Source organism: Physeter macrocephalus, chromosome 3 (assembly GCF_002837175.3).
Source record: "Physeter macrocephalus isolate SW-GA chromosome 3, ASM283717v5, whole genome shotgun sequence".
Lineage (NCBI taxonomy): Eukaryota > Metazoa > Chordata > Mammalia > Artiodactyla > Physeteridae > Physeter > Physeter macrocephalus.
Genome location: NC_041216.1, coordinates 30,401,223 through 30,411,015, shown reverse-complemented (window position 1 = coordinate 30,411,015; position 9,793 = coordinate 30,401,223). Strand labels below are relative to the sequence as shown.

Genomic DNA, 9,793 nt, shown 5'->3' with positions numbered 1-9,793 from the left:
CCCTCCTTCCTCCCCCACCCCCAACCTTCCTCTCAGCCTGAGCAGGTGGGGCCCTATGACCCTCCCGCCAGGACTCCTGTCTGCTGGGCAGCCGTGCGACCCCTTCCCACAGGCCACATTTCTCCTTGGTGCTGTTCATGTCACCACCGAGCCCCATAATGAGAGTCAGGACAGAGGATTTACGAGCTCATCCAGGCTCCGCATCTGCACCCAGCAGAGGTGTTTCCAGAAAGCCTCTCCCCCACCTCCTTCCATCACAAGAATGGACTTTCTGTTTCAGCTACTCGTGGACGCCATAAATCTTGGCGTGTGCGTGCGTGTGTTACGCACCTACGGGTGCATGTGGGTAGGACAGCCCCACACAGCTTGGTGGCTGAGCTCGTGGCTCTGGATCAGCTTAAAGAAGGGGTCAGGGTGAGAAGGATGAGGCCTGCCCCCTGGGCCTGCCCCGAGCTGGAAGCGGACGCTAGGCCCAGGCCTCCATGGAGCCGGGCTGCAGAGGCAGGACGCGGGGCCGAGGGACGGGACTCCCAGGCCCGTTCCTTCCCGCCTGCTCGGAACCCATTAGGCAGCTGACGACAGATGCGTTGGCATTCCCGCCGGCACGCACACCCCAGATGGCCAGAGGCTGGCCACGTCCATTAAACGTGAGACAGCGGCCCAGCAGTGAGCCCAGAAATCCGAGGTGCAGGAAACCTCAAATGATGTGCAAAAAAAATTGTCAAGGTGAAGAGAGTTTTTCCATGCCTTTGCTTCATAACTCGGCCTTTCTGGTGGGGGTGATTTATGAGCTGGGGAAGCTGGTGTGGGGACGAGGGGTGGACAGGCCTGGAAGGCCAAGTGGGGGAGAGCGGGCAGGAGGGCAGCTTCCTTTGGAGGCTCCGGGACCCCCAAGGCTCAGCCCCAAACTGCCCAGAGCCAGGCTTTGGATGCGAGCCGGACCTCCGATCTGCAGAGACCCAGCCCCAAGGCCATGGCAGCCTCCGGGCCGCTGCCTGCTAACGTTGCCCTAGGAGATTGGTTAGGGGGCAACCGGGCCAACTCCTTCCTTCCGTCTCACCCTCCCTGGCTCATGCCTTGTGCAGGAAGAGAACCGAGCTCGCAGCCTGGGGCGGGGGCTCTGCAGCCACCCGCTCCGTCCACTTCTACCTGTGCTGGCCTCCTGCGGCGCGGCTCTGAGCACAGACCAAGCCAGGCCTCAGGCCCTGCTGAGCTGGGCAGAGAGTGACACGACCTGTCCTGATGGGCCCCGGAAAGTCTCATTCCAAGAGAGGCGGGAGGGGGTACCTGTGACGGCCCGGGCCTGCTTTCTGGATCCCAGGGCGTGCCGAGTCCTGTGGGTGCTGGAGTCGGCACGGAGACCCTCTCTCTGGTCCTCGATCCGGCTCAGACAGCGTGTGGGGGGCCTGGGCTGGGCCCAGCCCTGCTCCTGGAGCCTCCATCTCGTGTCCTGAAAATGCGCAATAACAGCCCCTGCCTGGGAGGGTCCGCAGTGACGAAGAAGGGGCAGCGCTGCTACCAAGAGAGGCCTGAGCCCACGCGGCTCATGGTGCGAGCAACCCCAGGGGCCCCAGCTTGGCCACGGCGGAGACCCTGGAGAGAAGGCCAGAGACAGAGGGAAAGGAGGCCAGAGAGAGACAAACGCCACTCCCACTTCTCCCCTTCTGTAATCAGAAACGGCACGGCCCATCCACGCCCCAAACAAGAAGCCAAGCCTACAGCACCCCGTCCACATGGCCCGGGGCCCAGGCCCAGGGCCACTCCTCGGAGTGTTTCTCTGATCTGAAGCAGAAAAGCAGCAGCTTCCAGGCCAGGCTCCCGCCTGCGCCCCCTGCCCCTGCCCCCTGCCCCGGCTCCATCATCCAGGTCTGCCCAAGTGTGCCCCACAGGGCTGGACTCCCTACACAAAGACGGGAGAGAGACGTGGTCCTGGCATCGGGGTGAGGCCCACTGCCCAACCTGGCCCCGCATCGCTGGTTCAGGGCCCCAAGACCAGGGCTTCTTGTGCCTTCCCTGGAGGACAGGTCAGCCGTTCCCTGCTACCTCTCAGAGGGAGAGTTTTAGTCTCTTCGGGTGGAAGGCATTAACCAAGGCCTCCTCTGTCGCCCCAGAAAGCCAGCCAGGGTGCCCATGAGGGAGAAGGGGCCCCCGGACCTTTAGGGACCTTCAGGAAGTAACTGCCACCCTGCGGTGGTCCAGATGGTCAGGCCTGGGGGACCAGGTCCTCCGGGTTGAGGAGGAGGGACGTTTCCCGGGAGGGGCTGCTCACCAGAGAGGGAAGACATCCCCTGGAGCTGGGCAGGGGGGCCCTGGAGGATGTGAGGATGTTTTGCCTCTGAACTCTGGGCCCTGCACCCCAAGAAGGACGGACACAGGCCGGAGGCCCCAGAGCAGTGTCCGTGCAGGCTCGCCACCGGCCGTGTCCACGTTCAGACGCGCTTGAGAGGCCTGGAGCTGTGTGCTGAACGAGGGCCGTGTCCAAATACCTGCAGGGCCGTCACGTGGAGGAGAGAGAGGCCTGTTCCCAGAGGGCCGAGAGGGCACACTCAGGAGGGAGGGCCCGGCCGTGCAGAAGTTACTCTCCGTGAGGCAGTGCTGCCATGGTGGGTCTGTGCGTGTGCCCACAGGTGTGCCGGCAGAAGTGTGGATTTGCTCCTAGGGCAGGCAGGGCTCGGGTGTGGGGCTGGGGGATGAGCCTGGGGCCTTCCAGCAGCCCTGCGGTGTCGCAGAATCTACCGGAACTGACAGGCAACGGGCCATGCCGCACCCGGCCTCCCGCGCTTCTCTGGCCAACTCCACACGTCCTTTGAGAACCGCAGGGTCACGCACGCTCTCTGGGGGGACAGGAGATGCGGGGCCCCCCCGCGCTTGTTGTGACGGCTCACGGCATCGCTGACGGTCTCTGCTAGTCCAGACTGGACCATGGGTGGGGGGAGGAGACTGAGAGACACAGGCAAAGAGACAAGAGACAGAGAGAGTGCCAGCCGCCCGCCTACACCCCCCTGTGAAGATGCTGGGTGGGAGGTACAGGGATGGGGTCGGGGGGGTGGGGGGGGGGTCCCTGGGTCTTGGCCAGCCAGCCCCTCTTCCTCCCTGTGATGGAGCCAGGCGGCCGGGTGCCTCGCCGAGTGACGGCCACCACCCACAGCTTTGCTTGGTGGCTCTTTCGCGGGTTTCCTGCATTGGGGGTGGGAGGTAAGAGGAGGGGCCCGTGAGAGGCCTTAGCGTCAGGAAAGGGGCCTCTCCCGTGTGGCCGGCCCCCCACAAGCCCACAGTGGCCTCCCGATGGGGCCCAGAGCGACCGTGTCCCTTCACCCCTGGCAGCCAAGGACCAGAGGCTGGGCCGGGCAGCCTCCCTGTGGCCGCACTGTCCCAGGCGCTCTTTCAGAATTAGGGCCATTTGGTTGAAGTCCCCAAAGTGGAGAATCGTCAGAACGGAGGCCTCTGGGCTCACAGCCCCTTCCAGGTCAGCTCAGCGGCCGCTCAGAGACTCGTCATGACAGGGGGCGCTGCCGTGGGCTCCGGGGGCCCGTGGGGCTTGGATGAGCACTAGAGGTGGGTTCTAGGCCCTCCCACAGCCAGGCGGCAGCTTCCCGAAACCTCCCTGACTCACAGGCCAGGCGGGACCCTGGGCCATTTAGAAAGTGTCCCTGGACGTTGGGGAGGCACCTGAGCTGTTTACAAAGCATCCTGGTTCTCCGGCCAGAAGTGGGCTTCTCCAGGCCTCAGGGGCAGCCTCCCTCCCTTCCCGGGTCCTTACCTGTTCATCAGGCGGCACTGGAGAGACCCCCCCCGCCCGGGGGAACAGGGGCCGTGCGCCTGGGGTCGGCCTCCTCTGTCTGTGCCAAGACATGTCACTACCCCCTGCCCTGACTTCCCTGAGTCCTTCTGACACCCTGTTCCCATTACCCCTGCCCACCTAGATACCTGGACACTCCTGCCCACCTGGACACGTACTTCCAGTCCTCAGTGTGGTGGTGGCCTCAGCCCCTCCCTCCTTCCCTCCCAGCCTCCCAGCTCAGGCGCCCGGGAAGCTTGCCCACCACGCCACTGGCCTCCACAGCTCTGGACTCGGGCCCCTGAGCAGGCACTGATCAGAGCAGGAGGGAGGGACTCTGCCTGCAGCGCCCACCTCGGTGCCCGGCGGCTTTGGGGCATCCCCCTCTCGGCAGGGACAGCGGTCGGGTCGGTCTTCTGGGAAACGACCTGCTCAGACGTGCGCACGCCGGAGAGGCTCCGGGCCTCTGCCTGTCAGAAGGGCGTTCAGAAAACAAGGGCAGCAGCAAAGTACCTGATGCCAGTCGGGCCCGTGGGGCCTCTGCCGGCTGGCCGTCTGCAAACACCCAGCGTCAGATAGAAACTTCCACTTTTAAGAAAACCAAATGATCTTCCTTCTCGCAGGGCGACGTGCACGCTGCCGTGAGCGTGCACGCCGGCACACGCGCACACGCACAGGCGCACACGCGTCGAGATTCGCACGCAGCCACGCCCCGACCGCAACTTCACCTTCGAGACCGCTCACCCCCGGCCCAGCCCAGTGCTCTCCGCGGAGGGCTCTGCCCTCGGACACGGCGGCCTCTGCTTTCTCACACGTGGGGCCGCTTGCTGGGGCGTTTTCACAACGCCGGTGGCACTTTTATGGCTGTGCCAAGGCAGCGATCTGCTCGGTGAGAATAGACAGGGCCGTCCTCCTACCTCTGCGTCGGGCTCCCTCCCGGAGACTCCTGGGCGTCGGCGGGCTTGGCGGGCTGAGGGCCTGGCTGACGCCCGCAGGGTCGGCTGGTGTCCAGAGGCCGGCCTGCCTTCCCACTCTGCACCCAAACAGCGGACTCTCTGGCTGGGCAGACGTAGAGTGTGTCGGCTCTAGCGCACAGGATGCCTCTGACCCTTCTTGGTTTTCCTTCTTGCCGGGCAGATCTCCGAAGACCTGGGCAGCAGGAAGTTCTGCGTGGACGCTAATCAGGCCGGGGCCGGCAGCTGGCTCAAGTACATCCGCGTGGCCTGTTCCTGTGACGACCAGAACCTCACCATGTGTCAGATCAACGAGCAGGTAGGTCCGGGGCTCGCAGAGCCTTGTCCTTGGGGCCCTGGCACCAGGATGGATCGAGTGGAGCCGCCAAGGTGAAGGGTTAGCCACGTCTCTACCAAGCCCGTCCTGCGGCGGGGGGCTAGCTGGCACTTGGCCAGTGCTGAGTTTCCAGGAACTCAGCGACACCCCCGAATGCTCCATCAGAGCCTTTGCTCCGGGGCTGACGGGGCTCGAGAGCCACAAGATGATGGCTTATGGGAAGAAACGAGGCCGCGAGCGGGCAGGGTCTGACACTTCAGGCTCCGCGTTCCGACAAACACCACCCCCGTGAGAGAAGTGGAGAACCGGACCCCTCTCCTTGAGAATCGTGTCTAAATGGCTGTTTATCCAAGCGGCCCGGAAGGGTCTGCACCGGCCGTCCGGAAGGCTGAGGTGAGGCCCCAGCTGCCCAGAGCCCCCAAGAATAGCTGTGGCAGCCCAGCCAGCCTGCGGAGGTGACCAGCCCTGTTTGGGCACAAAAAGTAGTCCCAGATATCTAGGACTGCGCTTTTGTGAGATGCAGCATAAAATAACGAAGGATGCAGATTTTTTATTTAAAAAAGAAATGTCTGGGGGGCTTCCCTGGTGGCGCAGTGGTTGAGAGTCCGCCTGCCGATGCAGGGGACGCGGGTTCGTGCCCCGGTCCGGGAAGATCCCACGTGCCGCGGAGCGGCTGGGCCCGTGAACCGTGGCCGCTGGGCCTGCGCGTCCGGAGCCCGTGCTCCGCAACGGGAGAGGCCACGGCAGTGAGAGGCCCGCATACCGGAAAAAAAAAAAAAAAAAGAAAAGAAAAAGAAATGTTTGGTAGGTGCCTTTATATGGCAAGCTTTTGAAAATGCAGCCGTAGCATCTTCTCAAAGAGAAGCCTGTCTTCTGACATCTTTGTTTTATTATTACTATTTCGGGTTAGCCTTTATTTCAGCTCCATGCAGGGTCCAAATGGAATTAACTACTTTGCAGCAAACTCTTTCATTCTTCAGGACCAGTGGACAGGAATACCCTACGCTCATGGGTTCCCTTTCATTTAACCCCACTTTTATGCCCCAGTGCTTACCAAGCTCCATCCTACGTTCGGAACCATACCTGGCTCGAATACTTAAACCCAATGTAACATCAAAATGTCATCCTTGCCTGCTGGATGTTTCTAACAGCCTAAAAATGGGGGATTTATTATCCCCGTCTTAGTTCACAGGCTCGGAGAGGACTTCGGTGCATATTTAAGCAAAAGCAACAATGAAACGGCCTGGGGACTTCCCTGATGGCACAGTGGCTATGAATCCGCCTGCTAATGCAGGGGACACGGGTTCAAGCCCTGGTCCAGGAATATCCCACGTGCCGTGGAGCAACTAAGCCCGTGCGCCACAACTACTGAGCCTGCGAGCCACAACTACTGAGCCCACACGCCACAACTACTGAAGCCTGCGTGCCTAGAGCCCCCGCTCCGCAACAAGAGAAGCCACCGCAATGAAGAGTAGCCCCCGTTCACTGTACCTAGAGAAAGTCCACGCGCAGCAACGAAGACCCAACGCAGCCAAAAATAAATAAAAACAAATAAATCTATAAAAAAGTTATTTAAAAAAAATGAAATGGCCGGAAGCAGTAAAATTTCTCCACCCAGGGCCTTTCAAACCCTGCATCCTCCGAGGGAGAGAGGACCCTCTGCCCTGCCTCCTGGGACCATGCTGGGTGATTCCTGCTGGCACCGGGCAACCGAGATTCCCGCCAATGTCCCCATCTCCAAACTTAACGGTGTGGCAGTGGCCTCCAAACACTCAGGAAAGCAGGAGCCAAGAGGTGTGAGGAGACGGCCACATCTCAGATCTCAAAGGAAGATGGGCAATTTGTGGGATGTATTTTCCTTTGAGAAATAACACAATTTTAATCTCTAATCATGATAGGAAAACTGCTCTGAAATACACATAGATTCTCAGTATTTGTTGGTGTGAATGAAGTGAATTTTAGAAATACCTTTTTGAAAGGGGTATGCTAGATTTCGAACTATTTTGTAGACAATCTCTCAGAACCTGACATGCTCTCTCTCGGATGGCCACGCAGCCCAGCAGAAAGTCTTTCCTTCCGTCCCCCAGTCCCGACCGTTGGCAACTCAGCTTGCTGCAAAGCGGCCGGCTTGACCCTGTGTAGAGCTGGAATAAAAACGTCCCTGAAATATTAATAATAAAACAAAGATTTTTGAAGACAGGCCTCTCTTTGAGAAGGAAACATTACACGATATTAATGGGGTGTCTCAGATTTCCATAATCCCAAGAGTTTCCACCCGGATTTCCTGGCACTTAGGGAACTCCCCCTCCCCCCCTCACCGACGACACACACTCATACAAACACACAAACACACTTAAGTGAACAATTTCCCTTTCTCTGCTCCCCACCACACACACACACTCACACTCTCACACACACTCTCTCACACACACTCTCACACACACTCACACACATACACACTCACACACTCACACTCACACTCTCTCACACACACTCACACACTCTCACGCACACACACTCGCGCGCACACACACTCACACTCACACACACTCACACACTCACACACACTCTCTCACACACACACTCACACACACACACACTCACACACACACACACACCCCACCTCCTCCCAACACAGCACAAACACAGGGAAGGAACCGGGTTGAAGATCTCAGATCCATAAAAACGACTTCTGGAAACAGTGTGTTTCCAGATGGTATTCTGTAGAGAAGTGACTTCCATCAGAAGAGCACTAACTTGAAGTTCGTAACCATGACCTGAGCCCCAATGTCCAGAGGACAAAGGAGACCAGGCAGGAGAGGGTGTCTTAAAGAGAACGTTCCAGAAGCCACAGCGGCCAGAGGATTTGAGGCAGCTCTGGACGGGCCTCCTGGATGGTCCCGAGTCCTCCGGAGAGACCCACGTGGAGCGGCGAGCTGAGGTCAGGGGGTCTCATCCCCCTCAGCCCAGCACGGCCTCTGCCGGTGGCCAGACGGGCCGTGGGGACAGACGTACCCCCCGTGCCCCGTGAGGTTCTGAGCAGCTGGCAGCCCTCCAGCTGCATCGTGGGCGCTCGGGGAGACCAGGCACTGGGCAGCGCAGCCCCCCCAGGACGGCCTCCTTCCATCCGGTCGGGCCTCGTTCTCCCCGGAGCCACTCAGGCCACTGACCACGTGCCCCCCGCCCAGCCGTGGGACTGCAGGGCCGTGCTCAGGGCCCCTCCCCCAGGTCCTCATCTGTGCCCCTCTTGGAGCCCTGTGGCTCTAAGTGGTCGCTGCCCCAGTGGACCTCGGGGAGAGGTGACCAGCCCGTCACTCCTGCTCCTTGGGCACCAGCTTCGGCACCGGCCTCAGCCCTCCTCTGTGCAGCTCTGGAGGGGTGAGCCCCAGGCAGCAAAGGCCAGGGGGGCCAGGAATGTCCCCCTGCACCCAGAGCATCACCTAAAGGTGACTTGTGGTTTGCTACTGCATAGAACCCACAGGTGGTCCTGAGGCCACACAAGCTTTAGGGCGGCCCGGGTGCTAGGAACGAAACATCCACAGCAGACAGCTGTGGCGGAACACGTCATCCTCTGGGATTCTTGGGGGGTGGTCAGACCATAGCTGTAGGGCCTGGGGTGCTTTGATTTACTTTCCCGGCTTAGCAGGAAGAGAAGGCAAGGAGCCCACGGGAGCCTTGGTTCACCCTGGAGGCTCGACCGTTCCCCCAGCATCCTCCAACTCCCACTCTTCTTTTCGGAAGACGCGAGACCCTCAGATCACCCCTGGTGGTTCTTTCTCCCACCATTATGAGCAAACAAGTCAGTTTGAGATGTTTCCGAAGACACAGACAGGGTCTGTTCTTGGATTTGTTTGAATGGTAAGAAAGAAAACAAGAGCTTGGAAATAAAGTGCCCCCCGCCCCCGAGGAAGCACAGGCATGAAGAGGCCGGTGCGCGGCCCAGCTCCCTGTCCTGTTGCCGCGTTGCCTCCGCGGGGCAAGGATGTCGGTGGCCGGCGGGGCCGAAGATGGTGCCACATGAGGCCGGGGTCACGCACACACGTGCTGGGGAGCGCGACTTGGGGGTCGGAGCCCCCAGCGCACCTCGGAGGGGCTGCGAGGCCCGCGCTGCACCCCCGCTGCCGGAGCTGGCCGGGCATGAGGAAAACCCACCACTGCCAGCACCTTCCCAGGGCAAGCGAGGGGCTCAGCCTGAGCGGAGGGGCCGAGTCTCCCCAAAGTGGAAGCAGACAAAGGCTAATCTCCTTCGCAGAGTGTGTCAAACAAAGGAATTTCATTAGCAGATGAGCCAACGGATAACCACGCAGCACCCTGTCTTTGAGAGCCAACACTTGTTTCTAATGAGAACCTGGTGTTCCCGGGCCAAAGCTCAAGGCATTTTCTTTTGCTTTCATTTCCTCTGCTCCGGTGTGGACCACCTCCCATCCCCCACCGCCTACCCCCATGTCAGGGCGAGCGACCTGCCAGGGCGAGGATTTTAAACGACAGGCCGGCGACATCCACCGCCCTGCTCTGCCCTCTTGCCGGACAGCCCATCACTCCCTCCACAGTTTTTTAAAATTAAACATCGTAAATGGATGGGCCGGTTTCAATGGTAGCTTCCAAACAATTAGACACAATTTTCCGTTTGTAAATGAGAAGGATGGGGAATTCATTTTAGCGCTTCTTAACCCATTTACAAAAGACTTAAAAAATATAGCAGATTTGTTTTGAGTCAGAAAGCTG

General features: G+C 60.0%; 1 protein-coding gene across 1 annotated transcript in view; it reads left to right on the top strand.

Annotated features, from left to right (window-relative positions):
* Positions 1-9,793, top strand: part of PRDM16 (PR/SET domain 16) — a 339,449-nt gene that overhangs the window by 284,568 nt on the left and 45,088 nt on the right. The window contains exon 4 of the mRNA XM_028487992.2: positions 4,916-5,050. Coding sequence (XP_028343793.1) covers positions 4,916-5,050 — 135 coding nt within the window. The remainder of the gene's footprint in view (positions 1-4,915; positions 5,051-9,793) is intronic.